Source organism: Ursus americanus, chromosome 8 (assembly GCF_024610735.1).
Source record: "Ursus americanus isolate L20-20 chromosome 8, mUrsAme1.1.p, whole genome shotgun sequence".
NCBI classification, from domain to species: domain Eukaryota; kingdom Metazoa; phylum Chordata; class Mammalia; order Carnivora; family Ursidae; genus Ursus; species Ursus americanus.
The window spans coordinates 2788753-2810680 of NC_142134.1; the positions used below are offsets into that span (position 1 = coordinate 2788753).

The 21928-nt window shown below is 37.2% G+C and overlaps 1 protein-coding gene across 2 annotated transcripts in view; it reads right to left on the minus strand.

The window, feature by feature from the left end:
- The window catches only part of BANK1 (B cell scaffold protein with ankyrin repeats 1), a 284218-nt gene that overhangs the window by 13942 nt on the left and 248348 nt on the right, over positions 1-21928 (minus strand). The window contains exon 11 of one of the 2 annotated variants that reach the window (XM_045793699.2): positions 11059-11124. In XM_045793699.2, the coding sequence (XP_045649655.2) occupies positions 11059-11124 (66 nt within the window). Of the gene's footprint in view, positions 1-11058; positions 11125-17937; positions 18232-21928 lie in introns of those variants that run through there. The other variant, XM_087863958.1, reaches the window with a different exon arrangement.

A 21928-nucleotide genomic window follows, 5' to 3' on the forward strand; every position in this document is an offset into this window, starting at 1 on the left:
AAGATTTAAAATAAGCAATTGCTACTCATTTTGTAATGCATTGCTCTCTTCCCAAAAGAGTTTATTGTGCTTAGCACAATAAGAACATTGGGTGGTCCAGTTTCCCATGTGCTGCTGCTAATGCCACACCATAGAGCAGCCCAAGGTTCAGTAGTAGCAAACCACAGACCATGGGCGAGTTCAGTGCTTTATTTGTCCCATGTAGTGTTCAAAGACAGAAAAGAGACCGCATACCTGTAAGGATGCTGTGTGCTCTCCAGACTACCCCAATCCCTGTCACTCCTTATGGTCCCAGGATGGCATCACGCTTGTTACCTGCCTGGCTGCAGAACTCATCTGAATTTGTACCTTCTTTAATAAGTCCAATTTAAGTATTGCATTATCTCAGGAGGGATTGGGAAACTCCTCAGCAGTGTATGTCTCATGCAGTATCGAATCTAAATATGTGCACAGAGTCTAGAACGAGAGAATAGGTAATCCCGTCCAGCTGTGTACTGGTTTGCTATCCCTGAAGAATTGCTCACTACTGGGATCCCATCTTCAAGAAAGAAATAGATCAACTAGACTGTTACTAGGCCAGACAGACAAGGACTTAGGAAATGGAGGGCATTCACATTTTTAAAAAAAGATTTATTTATTTATTTATTTTAGAGAGAGAGAGAAAGAGGGAGAGAGCAGCTGTGTGTGAGTGGGGAGAGGGGAAGAGAGAAAGGGAGAGAATTTCAAGCAGACTCCCTACCGAGTGGGGAGCCCAACGTAGGGCTTGATCCTAAGACCCTGAGATCATGACCTGAGCTGAGATCAAAAGCCAGATGCTTAACAGACTGAGCCACCCAGGCGCCCCTCAAATTTTATGGTGATAAGGATTCATTGATAGTATTTGGATTGGTTAGTCTGGAAAAGAGACATTTCAAGTACTTCATAGCAGGTTTTAAGTATTTCAAGGGGATATGAGCCTTGGGGCTGTCTTGGAATGAACTTTAAGGGCATTCTTGGTTTTAAGAAGGATTCTAGCAGGGAATCTTGAAACAGGGACACAGAGAGGGTTCCTTTCTGAAAAGATTCACATACACATAAAATTGCTCCATGGCCAATCATTCTGATTCCTACAAGGGTTTTCTTGGCTTGTCTTTTCTTTTCAGAAGTCCTATTCCCCCAGAACTAACAAGATGTCAACAGATTCTGCACTCTAAATCTTTTTCTTCAGGGATGACGGAGCATGAAATCCCAGGAGAATTGGAGAAGCACAAGTCAGCCAGAGGGCTCACTGGTTCAGCAGTCAAAAGCACAGATAACAATTGAGATCTTGCTTCTTATACCATTTGCTTTTTATAGGCCTCCGCACTCCATTCCAACTTGGGAGACGCAGTTTGCAAAAGAATTCTATATGCCTTTCCTGCCAGAGTATGGAAGTTTAGTGCCATCATTTAGTAGCTAGGACACTTAACTAACACCTCACTTGTGTCATCCCTTTGACTAAATGTGAATGCGTTTGTATCCCAAGCAACCTATGCAGCTGGATTTTCTGCTTTTGTTGAAATCGTCTCAAGGAAAGTCTTCCTGGAAAACTCTACCAGATTGTTTTGCTCTAAATGCAGGTCTAGCTGAATTCAAAAAAATACTGAATCATCTTAACAATATTCATTTCAATTACCCCTTCATCTTTCAAATTCTCGCTACTAAAATATAAGTAAGATGACTTTTTTGGGGGGGTGGAGTTCAGTCTTGCGTGGTTGTGCAGAGAGAACAAAAGATTAAAAGTTAGGAGCAGCAGGAGTTCTAAATAGAGCAAGTTCTGGAAGTGAGCTGTTTACTAAGTTTACATACTTCTGCTTTTACTCACCCATCCCCCCACCCCACTAAAAAGATTAAAGCAAATTGTCTTGATAAATTATTAGCCATGACAAACTGGAAAACAAAATGATTTAGGCACTTTATCATCTTTTCTCCTGAGGGTAGACTAGTCAAACCAAAGCATGCAACCTGTAATTTTTAGTAGGGTGTGGAAAATTGCTTTAATGCATTTAGATTACTGTTTCACGGGGGATGGAAAGTTTTTTTCTTTCCACCCCAAATTTATATTTATTATTAGTTTATTTTCAGGAAATTTAGTATGAGTTTAACATAACTTGTTGAAAAGCGTTTGTCAGATTGCTAACTGTACATATTGCAGACTCTTGGTCTCTTAACGTAAAAGCTCCAAGACAAACTATAGTTGCTAGAGTTTTAGTTCCTTTTGGATTAGTTTCTCTTTACAAGATTTTCTATTTGATTAAATATTGGTCATATAAAAATCAAGTAACACCGTTGTGGTAAGTGTATGAATCTTTAGATTAGGTAAGAAAGTGAACTGAGCTTTTCATTAAAATTATTTCTATTACTGAGTGACTTGCTAGAAGAACATTTTTTACTGAAAATTTGAAATGAAACAACTTGATTGCCCAAAAACAAAGAATTTAAAGTATGAATATTTACTTAATAAATATTAAGTAGTCATTAAAGTAACAATAATTAAAAAGACCATGTGAAGAGAAAGACCATGTGGCAATACAGAAAGTACTTATTATATAATAAGTACAGAAATAGAATACAAATTTGTATATACAGTAAAATGATATAAATGTTGTTCATAAAATAAAGCATGGAGGGAAATTATCTTAAGATGATACAAGTTGTTCTATAGTGATAGCATCAGAGATTACTTTTTTCTGATTCCCAGCTTTCTGTGATAATACTGTATTTTAAAAATATTTTTAAAAAGATTTTATTTATTTGAGAAAGAGAGAGAGACAAAGAGAAGGGGAGCACAAGCAGGGGTGGAGGGGGGTGCAGAGGAAGAGGGAGAAGCAGACTCCCTGCTGAGCAACTGAGCAGGGAGCCTGATGCAGGGATCAATGCTAGAAAGCTGGAATCATGAATGACCTGATCTGAAGGAAGATGCTTAACTGACTGAGCCACTCAGGGGACCCTGTATTGTTTTTACAGTAAGAAACTTTCTCCCACTTTGCTAATAGGCTTCCCCATGGAATACACACCATTCCAAACCATGCCATATACACTATACCAATGCTATATCATACTGCACCATCTTAACAAATTATTTCGTAATTGGAAAGAATTTGTCAGTAATAGAACTTAAAAACCCAGTGACCAAGATTTATATCTGGAGCTATTTATTTGGTCCCTAGCTAAGGAACTAGCAGGCAAATTAACTCTGGGCCATGTGAGTGAATTAGGAGATACCCGGAGTGCTGAATTATTTGTAAGTTCCAAACAAAGGATCCCCATCTCTTGAACTTAGGGCTGCATATCGCCAGAGTTCCTCCCTTGACTAAGCTTGAGTCAGGCTACTCTGAGTCCTCTTCCCAACTATGCCTCACCCTTTGCACTTCCACGTTCATCTTTGTATTGCTTCATGTTCCTAAGACCCTGCTAAGTTTGTGTAGTCAGAGTCCCTCACCCTCCATATCCAATTACCTTCAATATTTGCTTGGCTTCCTTTACCTTCCATCACCCCCTAGGTGTTATCTGAACACCTGGCTCTGCCTTCAGCAAGAATCCTCTTAGGCCAGCTTAGCCACATTCTCTCTTACCCCTTGTGTTTTCTCTTAATAATTTTCCTTGTGTTAAAAATACTAATTTCTGACTTTTGTTATAAAGGCTATATATATACGTGTATACACACACACACACACATATATAACATTAAGTGATTTGGAAGGTACATATTTTATTTTAAAATAAATTTCAGAGGTACTGTTTACCTTATATATATATTTTTGATTACTAAGTCATGAATGAAAGGGAATAATTTTAGTTTTGCATTTTCTTCTAGTTCTTAGACAATTTTATATTACCTGAGCATCGGACCCAGATTATTGCAATAAAATTATGACTTGCTGCATTACCTATTTTTTATCACCAATATTTTACATTCATATTTTGTAAATAAATTTACAATAGTTACTTAAATGCAATTCCATGTTTTATTGAATTCATTATTCACCACAAATTCTTTAATACCATAAATTCTTTTGAACATTTTATTTTGCTTAGTCTCTCATTTACTTAGAATATATTTTGGGTAATACCTTCATGATGTACCCAGAAATTCCATCTTTTCTAAAACCTTGGATATCCAACAACTATATCTGTTTTCTTCTTATGTGAATGTAGTACCAGACTAAATGTAAACTTAAGTTGCAATCTTTTCCTAATAAACTGTTTAGTCCATTATCTCAAATTTTTGTTACACAGATTCTCTAATTTTTATTATTTATTTATTTAAACCTGTTTATTTTTATTTTTATAAAGATTTTTATTTATTTGAGAGAGAGCCAGCGAGAGAGGGAACACAAGCAGGGGGAGTGGGAGAGGAAGAAGCAGGCTCCTAGCAGAGGAGCCTGATGTGGGGCTCGATCCCAGAACGCTGGGATCACGCCCTGAGCTGAAGGCAGACGCTTAACAACTACACCACCCAGGCGCCCCTCTAATTTTAAAACTGATTCTGATTTTTTTAATTTTAATTTTTATTTATTTTTTATTTTTTAAATATTTTATTTATTTATTTGACAGAGAGGGAGACAGCCAGCGAGAGAGGGTACACAAGCAGGGGGAGTGGGAGAGGAAGAAGGAGGCTCCCAGTGGAGGAGCCTGATGTGGGGCTTGATCCCAGAATGTCGGAATCATGCCCTGAGCCAAAGGCAGACACTTAACGACTGAGCCATCCAGGCCCCCCTGATTTTTTTTTTTTTTTAATAGAAAAATCTAAGTTAAAATATCTTCTCAATACTTTAGGATTGTTTCTTCGTCTTTATAATTAAAAAGATTTGCTAGGGTGTTTTTAAGGTGGACATATTTCCTTGTTGTTTTCTGGGTCACAGCGAGCCCATATAGTCCCTCGCTTCCCTGTTCTCCAAAGCTTTGTTTAGCTATGTCATTGATTGTATTTTGTATTCTATTAAAAAAATGCAAAAAACATAAAACCAAACCTATTATACATGAGTTGGATCCCTCTTCTCCATCTCAACTGTTTTTAGTCTTTCCGTGTATTGAGAACAACCCTTCTCCAAATATGTTCTCAACTCCAATAACTGATTTTTATCCACCATCTGTCCTTTTCATTGTGACCAATATGGATTTTAATTTGCTACTGAAATTTTAGCTTCTAAGTTAATTTTATTTTTACCATACTTCCTTTTGTCATAGCTAGATCCCTTTTCTTCATGTCATATGTTTCATATCATCCTGCCCTCTCACCTAAATTGTATTTCATGTAGTTTGCTTTCATCTTAGCTTGACTTTGACCCCAGAGTTTCTGCTGCTGTTTCTTCCCTGTGTTTTCAATTTGTTTATAAGTTCACAGTTTTCTGAAATTTTCTTTTTTGGCTTTAGATTTTCAGGTGTTAGATACTGAACCTGAAAGTTGAATAGTTCAGCTTTAATTTAATAAATGAAAATTCAAAATAATACATACTTCTTTACTGCCTTAAAATATTTTCTAAACAGGTAAAATATTTTTAAAAGCCTAAGATTTAAAAAATCACAAACTTTTAGTTGAAACATCCTTATTTTATGTATGTATGTATTTCCCGTTATCTACATTTTGATTGCTTGGTGTTTGATAATCTTACTCATTAAAAAAATCATTTACAGAAGTATAATTATCCTGAGTCTTCATGATTAATTTCTCCTTCCTTTTCTCTGGAGTGGTTTTTGAAGTTCTCATATTATTTATTTGTTCTCTTCTTCAATCCTTTTTGAAAGAGAACGTATCAATAGAGTCATGTTCACCAAGAGATTTAGTGTCTATTTATCCTTTGCCTCTGTTCCTTGTGTTCAAATTTTGTTCTCTGCTCTAGGTTGCAGGGGATTTTGATAGTTGCAGTTCACAACTGAGGATCCCAGGGTTTATCAGGTTTGGGCAGCGCAGCCTTGTCACATACAGGTGAAGCATGATTCCTTGGCACTATGTACTTATTGGTCTGTAAGCAGCTAACTCCCTGCATCAATTACTAACAGAATTCGTCTTGAGCATGCCATCCCTCCATCACAGAGCTTTATTTAGGGGTCTCAGGATGCAAAGTGTAATATTAAATCCCTCCTCCTCACTTTCTACTGTGGACTTTTGACACATCACCATTTTGGATAAGGACTCAGTCATTACATAAGTTTTCCCAAGTGTGACTTTGACAAAAAACTTTTGTGAAAATGGAAATGTAAGTTATACTGAAAAAGAGAACCGATGCCATTATTCTTTTATGGAGTACAAATGACCACGATAATTCCCCCTCTTTTCTTTTTAATATACCCACTGCTAGCAAAAACAGCTTGATGAAAATACCTCTGAGGCCAGCATTCTTTCTTCTCCCACATAAGGGCAATACCATCGACGTCTGCATTTCTCCAGCATTCTACTTACAGAAAATTTTGTTATTTAACATTTATCAGACTGCTGTAGCACTGGACATTTGGAGAACACAAACAAGATGTGTTCCCTGACTGTATCTTTCCCACGAGCATTCACACCCCCTGAAAAGATGAGCCAACAATGACTTCTCAGTCTGTATTGAAGAATCAGTGGGCAGAGACTATACCTGGGGCCAGGCAGATAGTTACTGAGTAGAGAAGACTTAGTGCCTGCATATTAAACACATGTGAATAGTTTCCATTATCAAAAATAAATGTTTTCCTTCATGTTTTTATTGACCTGATTCTCTTGATATATCTTTTATTTTTCCACTTTTTATGGAATTATGAATTTAGAGGAATGTGTCTCAAATATAAGAAAACAACATGGAAAGCATGATAACAAGTGATAATAGCAGAAGTCATTTGTAGCAAATGATACAATAATATAATAGGGAGTGGTTGGAGATTTGAATTTTTTTATGTGAAACATGGACTTAAGCATGTTTTAAACATGGCAAAAATTAAAATTATATTGTGCAGACTATTTTTGAAATATAACAGAGTTAGCAGTCAAATCTGACCACAATATGGCCTTCAAAAAAGATTTTTTGGGTTATATTTTGTCTTTTGCATGTTGTTTTTGAGATTATTGCTCATTACTATTTGCACGTGTTCCCTTTTTAGCCATGTCTAAGGTAAGATTTAGGCAACCAAATTTTAGAAGTTTCACAAATAATTCTTTTTTTTTTTTTCACAAATAATTCTTATGCTCATCTAGGGTTGGGAGTCCCAGCTATAGGCTCCCCCTATCTCCCACCTAACCCCATCCCCCAAAGAAACTGTTTGCCTTCCAAGAGTGATAGCAACAGCAGATCCTTGATGAGATTCATTATTTAACTGTGTGACTGAGGAGATTTGTGGATGTGACCCATAATCACAGGGAGGCAGCTCTGAATGCTAGGAACACTAAACCTCATCAGTTGCCATGTATCATATTTGAGGTAAGACTACATTAATAATACATGGATGATTCCAGTGAGGATAGAAAAGGCCCCTTGGCATAGTCTAAGAAGAAGATATAACAAAGGGGGTAAAAAGGTGTAACAGGTGTGGGAGATGTGAGAAATTTTGACCTGAGACTATTACATGATCTTGTAAGCCAGGGAAAATTAACCAGATATTTCCATGCCTTTGAAGAAGCAGCCCTTACATTCTTCCATCCCCCTTTGACTTGATCATGTTCACTTAGTCGTCTTCTAATTACTAATAATATTTCATAGAAACTTTATTATTTGTCAGGGGCATAATGGATCCAAGCATTCTAGTCACTGGGAAGGAATCTTCCTCTAGTATATAAACTTAATAGATTAAAATTAGGGGTTATAAATCAGTCCTCTACCAGCATCATTAACATGACTCAGACTTCAAAACTCTGATCAACTCCAAACCCACTGACAAAATTCAGTTCTCTGGCTTGCAGTGTTAATGCACAAATGCTTGAGCACCCTGGGAAGCTCAGTTTTGGGAAGGGGTGGGAGAGCTGAGTTAGCAGCACATTCTGAGATATCACTCTGGCATTTTCTCATTTCAGAACCAACTCAGGAAAACTGATTTTAAAACTGTATTTTGATGGCAACTTTTATCTGGAGGATCCAAAGTCCTCGCCATTTTCCCCATATTTTTTCAGGATGCGAAAAATGAGTTGAAGAAATTTGTTAAGTTTCCATGGAAATGGTTCCAGTTAATTCTTTCTGTTCCTCAGGAAAATTCCTTGACTTAGCAATAATGTAATTTCCTGGCAATCCTTTGGCAGTCTTGAATGTAGGGCATCTGAAACACTTATAACTTCAGAGGGAAAATCATTGGCTCTTGTAATCCCTTTTCCTTCCAGCATATCATGAAAGAATTAAATAATTTCTTTTTTTTTTAAGATTTTATTTATTTATTTGACAGAGAGAGACAGCGACAGAGGGAACACAAGCAAGGGGAGTGTGAGAGGGGGAAGCAGGGAGTCCAATGCGGGGCTCGATCCCAGGGTCCTGGGATCATGACCTGAGCCAAAGGCAGTCACTTAATGGCTGAGCCACCCAGGAGCCCCGAATTAAACAATTTCTTTAACCTTCCTTAGAGAATATGTCTAGTCCCTTCAGAAAATCTTGATTCTGACAAACATTTCATAAAAGGGCCTTTTTTTGTTGTCCAAAAAGAGATTATCATTGGTGAAGCAGGTACTGCTTTTCCTACTATACCATGAAATCCCAGGATAGTTAAGGAGTAATCATTAATTCAGAAATAAGCAGTTTTGATCTCCTAATATGTCCCATGGACTGGATTCATAAATATCTGAAAAAGTTTAGAGAAAAAGGATTGGAAAGAGTAAAGAAAAGACCAAAATTCTTTAATTTTAAAATCTTCCCAATTATTCTTAATGATCTCTTCTGTTCTCATACTAGATTCTGATTTCCCTGCAGACTGCTGTAATCAGGGAGGTTTTCCAACATTTCGGGAGGTTTAATGTTCTTCTCCCTGCAAATAGAATCATATTCTTTTCTGTTGTACAGAATTACTGGTGTCCAGGGTTAAAGGAGTCTAGGGAAACTGCTCTAAGGCAACTAATCTACATCATCATCAGTAAGTCGGGTTTAAATATCCAGAGAGAAGAAATCCATACAAAATTTGAGTAAGATTTTCACATCCTAGCCATCAAAGAGTTTTAAAAATCTACTGATTGTTGATCTCAATGAAACAAATTAGGTACCAATATGGACAGATATTAATCCAATAAAACATTTTATAATTAGGTTCTTGTTTCCTTTCACTATTCTCCCCTCCCTCTTCTTTCTGGGGACAGAGGGATTATTTTTCTGTACACACAGTAGAAGATTATTGGTCTCTAATAGACACTAGCAGCCTTTCCGTATGTTGCTTTCTGGGGTAGACAGAGGACAATTGGTAAGAGTGAGAATTCCAAGGATCTCTTCATTCCTCTTGCTGTTTGTCACCTTCCTTCATCTCTGGTGGCCTTCTTCACATTTTCTCCTCAATTTTAACAGAATTTAATTAAAACATGATAATTGAGTAATTTATTTAAAAATGCTTCAGGGAAATTTTCTCCTAAAGAGCTCAAAGCATCCTCTCTCTTTGTTCTTTCCAAATCTGTGAGGTATGTGGGGGAGTCCTGATAGGAATAATCTCTACTTTGCTAATTCCTTAGGAACTGTTTGATTCTAATTGTAGAATGATCTCATACGGAGGTCTGCACTTATTTCTAGAGAGAGGTAAAGGTACAGTGGAAGGATAATAGTAACCTTAAAAAGATAAATCTTTTCCCTCAAACTATGAAATCACTAGAAATGGAAAGCTTTCAAATAGAGGCTGCTGCTTCTTCTTCTTCTTCTTCTTCTTCTTCTTCTTCTTCTTCTTCTTTTCTCTCTCTCTCTCTCTTTTTTTTTTTTTTGCATGTAAATCTGTAAGCAGTATATCTGTGTGTTCAGGGCCAGAAATTCAGCTTCATTATGTACTGCATTCAAGCATCATGTACTTAATTGGAAGAATGATCTAAGTACAACCCTGCTGCCGTGGGAAGTGCCACTTGAAGTGATAGATGAAGATCACACATTTAAGGACATACTGTTGTTTGGAGGACAATCCATGACGTCCTAGGAGCAGGTCCACTGAGGTGGTGTATTTAGTAGCTCAGTGGGGTGAGAAGTGGGTGCAGTCAGTGCCTAGCCATCTCTATGATGACACAAAGGGACACTGGTTGGGGGGTGGCGGTGTTCAGTGGCTACTGTGAGATAACCTCTTGGTTTTATTTTAATGTCTTTTAATAATTTACTAGTAGCAATTTCAAGGCAATGCTATCTTGGACTAAAGTTATTTCCAAGGGGCGTTGAGATTATTGATTATCAGAGCAAGCCCCCTATATCTGTCACCATTTACATTTTTCATTTTTAAATTTTAACCAAGCTCTTATTATCGGGGGAAAAATCATAACAAATAACCTGCTAGAGTTTCTCTTTTCAATCAGAACTGTGTATGTCAGGGAAAATTGGAGGTAGCAGCCTCTTCGTAGAGAGGAAGGAAAATTTTTCTGTGTGTGATGTCTCTGTAGCTACGGTTTCCAGTTTTTTTTCTGCATGACAAGTAAGTGTTCCAAAAACTGCTAGATCAAGGTCAGAGGGCAAGAGACTGGTGAGACAAGGGTCTAGTCTTAGATTGGAATTCAATGCAGAGTACAGAAATCCCATGCTGGTCCCCTTCTTTGGGGAATCAATCATCTGTTCCTCTGCTCCCAACCCTCTCAACTTACACTCCACAGGCTTCTCTCTAGTGGTCTATTAAAGCATGGTCTCTGTGCAGGTTAGAGAATTTGTCTTACTTGACCTTCCTAGAGCCCTGGTAACAATATCATCGACACCACTACAAACATTCTCACAAGGCTGTTTCTTCCCTTTATTAACTGAAATAATTTTCTTGTATTAATCTTATGCCAAAATTATATTTGGGCAAGACACTAATTAAAGAGTACAACCAATCAGGCACACAATTATTTACTTCTATCCTCAGAGACTTTATCCAATATTCGTAAGACTTCTTTAAATCTTACTTAGAGATTATTAAATAAGCTGAAGTTCATGTCAGTACCTTGTCTCTTAGGACCATGGAACTTGTCACCATCAGATTGTCTTTTGGCTGTCTTCTGTTGAAACACTGTAAAAAAAAATAGCACATAATATTTATCGAACACAAACATAAAAAAGAACAGACTGTGGGAGTCTCCAGGAAACTAGAATGCGATACCCCATTTTCCTTAGTAGCAATTCTTGAACTGTATTATTTTTGAGTAGGAGGATTATTAAATTTACAATTTTCTCATTTATGCAGCTTATCAGTCATTTAGAAAAGCATTTTCCTTAGGCAGAGAGTGCAATGCCGATGGAACACCTCGTTAAACTATTTAAATCAAGATATGATTCCATTCTGATATCAGGTAAAGCTAAAGGGTGCATTTTGTTAAAACTGATAAATGTTAAAATCACATGAAAAATTCCATTTGCACAGAAATTACTCATGCTGCCTTTCTGGTGATAAGCAAGGATAATGACTGTTTCTTCTTAAACAGATGAAAAGACCGCTGTATTTCACAGATGTAATAATAAAAAAGACACTTTATTCTTGCATCATCTAGCTAGACCTCAGACCTATTAAGGCAGCTTATTCGAATTACTTCATTATCTGAAAAGTGCTTTGTTCTCATTTATTATTTCTCGCACGAAATTCTGTGAGACAAGTCAGCATTACTCACCCCATTTTGCAGATGAAAGATAAAATTGATTGTTTAATATTTATTGAGCACCCACAAAGTTCCGTACAGCTCTGGCATTCGTTAATGAAAAAGCCTATACCTTTTACAACTTGACTTTAGAAATTGAACATCCCAGAATTCGTTCCATTTATTTTTTATGGGTAGTCTGAATTACAGGGTTTGGGAACTGCTAGAGGCCTTGGAAATTGAGTCCAACCTTGTATGTTTAAAGATGAGGGAGGTGGAAGTTTTACTAACTTGTAAAGGGGCTAAGTAATTTCGCAATGATCCCAGAACTATTGTTAGTAGAGATGTGATTTAGAGCCTCAAGCCTTTAACTTCAATCTGTTGCTTGGTTCTCCACAGCACCGCTGTCTCTTCTCTTCCATAACTATCTCCTTTGAAAGATAAAGGAGATTGAGGGAGCGGATTCAAAAGAACCCTTGAGCATTTCCAGCAGGCTTGGGTCTCTTGTTCCTCTTAGCAGCTCACCAGGCTTTCCTGGGACAATCGAGCCTGTGAGAGGGAGCAAGCATTGTCTTACATCTTCTGTCTTTAGTTTTAACATTCTTTAGACCAATCTATTATCAAGGTCATACCTGTGTTCAATCCAGATGACATTTTTTTGAATTTAAAAAATTGCCCCAAATCCTATCACATCAAAAATGATTTATTAAGCATATTTAGTTTGCCAGCTATTGTCAAGACAAAGGTACTCTGCCCTACTGTCTTCTTTCAAACAGGAAAAGCAAAAATATTTTCAAAGTATGATGTGTTTAAGAAAAATTATACACATGAAATAACATTTCTGGTTGAAAATCAATTTTCTGCTTGAAGTTAGTATTTGGAAAACATGCTAAGTATAACTTAATGTCAAGTTCTGGGATTGTGGTTTATATTTTTCCTTAAATAAAATGTAACGATGGATATATTGTGTGTGAATATATTTTAGGATATTAGAAAAATTTTTACAAGTGGTGCTTGATTTTTTCCCATTGGCTAGTTCTAAAAAGTCTTGAAAAAATGAAACACTTGAAATTTTAATGACAGGCGGAGTCTTTGAGCGCTTCTCTTTTTGCCAATATTGTGAAGATAATAACTGAAAATGTCTAAGACAAAAAAAAAGGCTGTATTCTGACATCATTAATATGGAAAATAATCTGAATCCAAAGATAAATCCGGACACAAACTCTCCAAATAAAGAGTGCATCAATTGATTAGTTTTAACAATTCTGCTGTATTTTGAAGCTACAGAGTACTTGGAATTAGTTTTTCCAGATTTTTGGCATTAATTTGTTTAAAATAATTTTACATCCTATATGTGGTTCTGCTAACAAATGCCCAGCGCGCGTGAAATGCAGTAAATGCGACGCAAGTCAACACTCTCTTTCAGTTTCTAGCCTTAGAATTATAAAGAGTGTATTTATTTCTTGTTGAGATTTCACCAGGGCTTGCAGCCTGAGGAGCCTGGGATCTGACGAGAGATTGGGAGGGGAGGTGGATGTCTGAGAAGGATGGTTATCAAAATGCGGATAACAGAACTTTTTAAAAGCAGGGTGTGCAACCCATCACACCCCACAGTACAAAGGCCCTTTCTCCCTGGATAATCTCTCTTGAAATTCCCTCCTAACTCACTTCCAGCTGCACCCATTTCAACCGGCCCCTTCCTTCCACCTACACACAGGCCTCATTTCCTTACAAAGACGCAATTAACACATTACCAAACGCGCTGTTTTCTCGATGCTATGGAAGTTAGGAGGTATATTTGCAAGTGACGTAATCTTGGAAAAAGACCTATATTAACGTGTCTCCTGAAGAAAGAGCTAGTCCATCAAAACGATCACTGACTCAAACATGCATGACAAGGAAACATACTCTGTTAGCCTTCGGAAAAGTATAGATAGACATACAATTCCAGAATTCGTTAATCTTTCTTTTTTACAGTTAATATTAGCTGAAACATTTTGAATTTACCAGTAAAAACTTTGTTCTAAAAAGCTTTATACGCTTTCTATTTTCCATGCTCACTGACACAACCTTTATCAGAGGTAAATGTAAAGTCCACGTTATCCTGAGAATTGATCATTGGGTTATGGGTCACTTAGCTTTATATATGAAAGTATATACTTTTGTACAAGATTTGTGGTGAATAAGATGAGAGTCTATTTTAAACATACAGAAATTGGGAAAAAAAAAAAACGAAAAACACCTATATGCCAGAACGCTAACCAACTCGGCACAGTGGAGAGGGTATAATCTGTTTTAATGTTAACAACATATGTGACATGGGAAAATGGCTTTCCCCTTCCTAGCCTTTATTGTCTTGCTGAGAAAGGTGGAGCTCAGATGAGATTATCTCTGAATTCTCCCTCAACTCTGACATTCTAAGATGCTACCAATTCTTATTTCCCAAGTCACTCCGGGCCCAATGGTGCCTGGATAAATTCTTCAGTATGAATTTAAATAGGGGGCTCTGTTTTGAGGAAGAGATTATTTGTACCGAGGGCTTAGACTAATAGAAAAACTAGAAAGTTGAATCACAGACCAAGATTAATTTTTTATAAAATATGGAGGTGATCCTGGCCCTATGTGTTTGAATTCTTGCAGGATACTATTTTATTTAAATCATATTTTACTGCATCAATGTTCAAAAAATGGTATTAAGGCAATTATGACATACATCAACTTTGATGACTCTGCGTCAGTGAAATCTTATTTTTCTCTTCCTACCTAAAATTGGAATTTGAGAAGAAAGGAAAATGAATACATTATTAGTAGTTGTCACCACCTTTAAACATTAAAAAAAGTCCATAGAGAAAGAAAAACAATTTTTGAAGTTCAAAATAACCTCCAACAATGCTGACGTCCCAAATACCATCCCCATTTATCTTAAATATTGGCGGAACACCTTCTATAAAATCTTCTCTAGAATAGAAATGACACTAAATGGAAAAAAATTAGCATACCATTAAATATTCAAAACATTAAACAAAGCAGAACTATCAGAAGAACAGAGGAGGAGGAGAAGGTGAAATATAACGAAATCACAGGTACTATTTGTCTTTCCAGGTTGCTTTCGTAAGAACATTCATCATATCAACTGCATTTGTGGCCTATTTCAAGCAAAGGGACCCTTCTAAAGCCACCCTCCTTAAAACATCTGACAAAACTTATCTGGAATTTCTTTGTAAGTGGCTAAGGTAATGGAATGTCTGTGCAATAGCCAAATGCATTCATAAAGATGTGGCTTATAAACAGCAAACCCCTTGATGTTCCATGCCCATTAGAAGTGCAAAATAAAATGTTTACAACTATCACTGAAGATTGTTCTCGAAACTAGAAATTTGATATAAAAAAGTGGACAGATTTGCATTGTGCTGCAGGTTCTCGGAATGATATTGTACAGGTAGCAGCAGTGTGTTTGTTATTCACTCAATAAACTTTCATTACGTTGCTAACTATGTAACCAACTACAGTGTTAGGCAAAGGCAACTAAGACCTAGTCAGAGTTTCCACAGTGCCCTCCATTTTGATGTATTAATTTAAGCAAAGGTCAAATGAGTCCTTAGTGCCTATCCATGAGAAAGCATAGAAATAAGAAACAATCAGGGAGGGCGAAGGTAGTAATTTGACCCTTGTAGACTTACTCTTCCACCTCGTTCTCCCAATTTGCACCCTGTGACAGATAATCACAAAAAAGGTAAAATGAGGTAAAAACAAACGAACAAAAACCCTCAAAGCACTGTCAACAACCCCTTTGTCTAACCAGCAAAAACAGATTAAGAGAATATTCTAACCCTATAAGTAGTCACACTGGTTAAGCAAACTGAAGCTCAGAGGAGAGATGTAGCTTTTTGCAAATTGACCAACATAGATAGAGCACCCCAACTGGCTTAAAACAACCATTTCATTCTGTTATCAATAGTTACAGGTTATTATATCAAACATAGGTCACTACAGTTGAATAGGCACATAAGGGTTGGTGTGGCCACAGTCACGTCAGCCTCGTACTGTGAAGGCTGTCCAACTGAAAGTAGTGTACTGCCTGGGAGATAATATGTAGTCAGCAGTTGTGTTATTCTTTTTTTAAAGGAGAATACTGCAAAAGGTCAACCAGCAGACAGGAGGTCACAGAAGTGTTTAAGCTTACTTCTGAGAGTGGTAGGGAAGAAAAGTTGGAAATCACATAACTACCAGAAGGAAAATGGCGTAAACATTCTAATTCAATGGCAATATCAATTTTCTCCTAAGGAGAAAGCATGAATTTTCTCTCCAATTTGTAATGGAAACTTTAAGTCTAATAGACATGTTCCCATAAAAATCTTTTCCCAAAACAGGAAATCTTATTATAAATTATTTTTTTCTGTTTCTAAGGAACCTAATTTTTACTAGAGTAGAATACAAACTGTTTTTATTTGCATACTTACTCCTTTGATGCAAATAAGAATATTTCTATTCTAGAAATGTTTCTTATCCAGGAAGTTGAGATATTCCGAAAGACAGAGAGCGGTTGGTTTGTGGAATTCTGTGTAATTCGAGCTTGAGGCCATTGCAACGAGTTTATTAGCAAAATCTCCAATCCACCACTGGGCAGGCAGGTCCTCCTTCCTCTTGTTACCAGGCAGGCAACATGCATTGAACACCTATTGCTTGCATAACACTGGACTGGGGGTTCATCTCCTCCCATACTATTTCATTTAGGCTCATTGCCTGATTTTTCTTTTTGACCATTTGTATTCAATAATGACGTAAGTGAAGACATCACTCTAGTAACATCCCTAGTAATTTTCCTTTTGTTTTAAAGAGAAGTGGTTTGGGTTGTTGAGAAGCCATCATAATACTCTGGAAACTATGATGAGTTCATCTTTTGGTTCATGCTTGGTGATTACCAAAAATAACTTCTCTGGCCTCTCTTTTTATCCTTATATCAGGAAATGTTGCTATCTTAAGAGGTAACTAACAGGACCTGGTCATGCTCGCTTTGAGCAGACATTAAATACTAATTATGCCATTAAGACTCAAACTATAGAAATGCAGATTGAAAACTCTAAAAGGACAGGGCTATTGCTGTTGTTCTGTGTAGTATTCATTATTGATAGTAAATAAATAACTTGGAAAAGTCATGCAAGATGAGATACTGGCATATGAAACCCAAGGTAAGAAGCCAAAGGCACACCAACTAAAAAGATCTAGCAGGTCCTGTCTCACCTCCGTGTCTACAGAATACCCTCCATCGTGGTGATTACCAGCTTTGCATCCTACTCTGTTGCGCCAGCTACGGTACCTATGTCATTTCAATTCCCATAAAAACTCTATGCAGGAGGTTTTCCCTGCTTCTTCTTTCTTCTTTCTTCTCCTTCTCCTTCTCCTTGTCCTTCTTCTTCTTCTCCTCCTTCTTCTTAAGGTACTTACGTCATTTCAATTCCCATAAAAACTCTATGCAGGAAGTCTTCTTCTTCTTCTTCTTTTAACAAATGAAGCAAGGCTATATCACTTGCACAAAGCTACACAATTTTTAAGTGGTTAAGTCATGATTCAAATTCAGTTTCACCCAGCTTCACAATCTTCATGAATTTCATTCCACCATGCTGCTGGTCCCTCCGAGGAGGCTCTTCTCAGTGTGCCAACCCCACAGAACATCTTGTTTTTCTCCAACTGTTACATATTTAGAGGAAAAAAAAGATGTACACACTAAAAGTGCTGGTGAAAAATATTGTGAATTTAGGAAATCTAATTTGAGAAAAAAGACAATTCGTGTGGATAGCTATTTGATCCGTCTATGATTTCATGTTCAAATGACCATTCTCTGAAGTATTCTATTCAGATGTTTACTTTGTCCTAACAATGGAAACAATCCATGTCATGGTTCTCAACCTTGGCACTGTTGACATTTTGAACTGGGTAATTCTTTGTGATGGGGCCTTTCTTGTGCCTTGTAGGAAGGATTAGTGGCATGCCTGGCCTCTACAAACTAGATGCCATTAGTACTGTCCCAGTGATGATAACTGAAAATGTCCCTAAACATTGCCAAATGTCTCCCTGGAGGCAAATCGCCACCAGATAAGAACTACTATTCTAGGCCAATCAAACTTCTTACTAAAGAGATATTTAACAGAGACTCTATAAGTATCCAAAGTTAAAGGGGAAAAGACCAGAATTCACTCTGCTACTGAATAAAAATTTAAGTGCTTGATAATATTTGCATTTATTTTTCACATGTAATATAAATTTTTTAATGTCAATTTAGACCACAGTTGATTACTCTTTCTTCCTTTGCTAACATGAAGGAATTGAATTTCTGGAAGATGAGGCTGGAAAAGTTCTTCATTATTATGCCAACACTCTAACAGATGGTCAGCAAAGTCCTTCATAGGTTTCATCCAATGTTGCTGTGATGTGCTGCTGTGAGAAGGACAGAAAGCCCCTGGGTTCCACAGGCAGGCTGATTCCCTCTGAAGGACAGTGCGAGCACAAGTCTGAACAACGTTCCTTTGTAGAGCTGTGCCAGCACCCTATCAAGGAAAGGGGATAAGGGGAGAATCACGGGGGGAATACAGGGACATTGCTCTTACAAATAGAATGACATATATGTCCCTCTGTCCTGAGAGCATCTGTGATATACATACTAAGTCCTAAAGCTAAATGGCTTGGACAAGGTCACCCAGTCACAGAGTAGGATACAAGGCACTTGACCTAAGTCTTACTTTAATCCACTTGACCATATTTCTTCACTAATGAGGACAGAGATCATTCTGTTCTCTCACATATACGATGATAAGGATTAATTTTCCTAAGAGATTCTACAAGGTCTTTTTTTCTGTTTGCATTTCAATTACATTGTGTGTGATAAATTTCAAGTACAAATGAATTGCAAGTGGAAAATTTCTGAGAGCAACTGAGTTGTACTTGACATTTTGGGGTCCCAGTAGCTGAGTAGCTCTCAAAAAGGTCATACACAACTTTGTTGCTCTGCAAAATGCCAAGGGCAACTCAGTAGCAATTGAGAATTGAAAGGGAAATTACATTCTACCCCACACCAGCAACACCGACTCTGAAGAAGGATCTTGGTTCTATTAATTGTGTGAGGGGAAAATGGGAAATTGCCCATTGATGTTGAAGAATTTTCCTCAATAGGCAGTTGTCTCTTTGCATGCTTTATGGATATAGTTTTACTACCAATCTATATACATAATGCAGAGTATTCATTTTCTTTCCTTGATTAGTCTTAAATCAAGAAATATGTCATTAAGGAGGACTATAAATCCATATTAATTTCTCCATATTCTTGAAACTTAATGAACTTGATCCTTTGCCGTATTACAGGGAGAAAACACATCTGAAAGCATACAGACTTCAGAAACTTATCATTTAAGAAAAATAAATTATTCTTTTGTTGTTTTTCACCCAAAATTAGAGTATGAGAGTAATTGAATAAAAAATCAGAAACATATCTCTTAATAAAATGAACCATGGGTTTAGTTTTGCATCAATAAGTTACATTTCCAGGGGTGACGGTCAAAACAGAGCCTCTCTCTATTTTATTACGCTCTGTGAAAGGGGTTAGAATGCTTAGCTGTACGTCAGTATCCAAGAACTTTGGCCTTTTTTGTATGATCTCCCCTTTTCACATTAGTTGTACTTCAAGCATAGGATGGTTTAACTGTCAAGACAAATACCATATGATTTCACTCATATGTAGAATCTAAAAAAAATAAAATAAATGAATAAACAAAAAGATTCAGACCTGTAAATAGAGAACAAACTGATGGTTGTCAGAGGGGAGAGTGTGTGTGTGGGTCATGGTGGGGGCACAAAATGGGTGAAGGGCAGTGGGAAGTACAAGCTTCCAGTTATGGAATGAATAAGTCATGGAGAGAAAAGGTACAGCATAAGGAATATGGTCAAAGGTATTGTAATAGTATTGTGTGGTGACAGTTGGTAGCTACACTTGTGGGGAGCATAGCATAATGTATAAAGAAGCTGAATCACTGTGTTGTACACATGAAAACTAATGTGACTTTGTGGGCCAACTATACTCAAATTAAAAAAAATTAAAAAAAAATAAGGTGGTTTAAAACAAGAGAAATTTAGGAATTAGTAGATTGATATATTATTCTGATTATCCTCCAGAGTGTGAATCAAGTGTCCTAATGAACCACATTGATGTGGTTTTGTCACTTTTATCATTTTTTCATCTTTGTATTCATTCAATTAATATTCATCAAATATTCATAGTTTCTAGTATGAATTCAGCACTAAGCTTGGTACCAAAGATACAATGATGGGCAAAAACAGAAAAGGTTGGTCTCTTCCTCCATAGATCTTATGGGTCAGAAGAGGGAAGTAAATATTAAAAAATAATCCTGAAATAAATATATCAACAAAGGAAATTTGTGGTGCCATGTGTACAGACATGGGAACCAGACTGATCTAGGTCGAAACCCTACATCTTCCTCTTCCTAATTTTATCACCATGGGAAAGACGCTGAAACTCACTGAACATCAGTTTGTTATCTGCAAAATGAAGCTATTAATGCCAACCATGTAGGATTGTTGCGTGAATTAGAAATTATCACAAAAATTGTCTCATAATAATTGTTATAAGGAGTAGATGAAGCCAACTGTCCCTTTAGAAGGCAGGATATTCCCCTCCTCCTTCTCCATCTCTAAAAGCTTCCTTGGCCTCTGACTCCACCAGAATCCAGGAAGGACACATTTTTTCTATAAAGTTAGTTTATCACAGTTACTGTCTGCCCAGAACCTGAGGAAAGATGAAGTAGAATTGCTTTTAATTATGACCTCTTGAGTGTATACCACATACCAAATATTGTGCTGGGTGATAGCTAATTTTATCTTACTTAAAGATTACAACAATCCTTGAAGTAGGTATTTTTATCCCAAACTTACAATGAGGAAATGGAATCTCAGATAAATGAAGTTACTTGCGTAGTTAACAGCAGCTGAATCTGAATACCTTCTGCCAAACTGTAATGGGGAGACCCAGTTCCCCTCCTGTCTTTCTTTTATGTGTGTCTCTTTCACTTTCACACCTTTAATGTACTCACAACACTTCATTTCAGTCACTTATGGTCACCAAATGTGCGGAGGTTTCCCCCATCAAGCAATTCTATGACTCCAGTTGAGTGTCCTACGATTTAACTCAGTTCTACGCTACCTGGCAATAGTGTCAGATCCCATGGGAGAAGGGCTCAGTCCCACGGGTTTGCTTCCATTCTACACCAAATGCCAATCACAAGTAGTAGATTCCTGTCTTATTCACAGCTTCTGTCTAATTTGGCTACAAATTGGAGATTCCCATGACTCCCTCTTTGGGTTCAATTAATTAGCTAGAGGGGCTCACAGAACTCAGGAAAACACATTTGCCAGTGTATGAAAGGATATGATAAAGGATACAGATGAATAGCTGGATGGTCTGGGAGAGTCCCAAGTGCAGGAACTTCTATCCCTATTGAGTTGGGGTGTGTCATCCTTCTTGTGTGGATTTGTTTGCCAACATGGAATCACTGGGAATCCCCTACTATTAGGATGTTATTGAGTCTTCTTCACATAGGCAGTATTGATCAATAAGTCCACATTCAGCCCTTCTCCCTTCTCAAGAAAATGGGGGACTAGGGCTGAAGATTCCAAGCTTCTAATCACGGCTTGGCGTTTTTGATGACTAGCCCTCATCCAGCAGCCTTTCAGCAGCCCATTCAGAGTTGCCTCATTAGAGCAAAAAAACCCTGTTATCCAGGAAATCACAAAGGTTTCGGGAGCTCTATTCCAGGAACGGGGCAGGGACAGGGACACCAACAGACATGTTTTCTATGATCTTGCAAAACCCAACATGATTTTCCTGTATCTCTTCGGTTTATTTGCCTAGTCTCCTTGCCAGTATTTTCTTGAATTTCTGAAATAGTAAGTTGGGATTCTGCATCTTGTCTTCTTCTTCCATCTCCTATTCTACATCCTTCTCTTTTGGCTACATTAACATACTCTGGATGTGCCAACATTCTGCTACTACTTCTGTGCTCTGGCAAGAATTGGGGCAAATTAATGTTCTTTTAATTGAATGGATGGCTTTCTGGGAAATGATGGCAATTTTACTTAATTGAGCTGCCTGAGCTATGAAAAAGAAAAAAAAAAGAGGAAAGATGTGATGAAAGACTTTTACCCTCTGAAATGCAAAGAACATCAAGAAAGAATTAG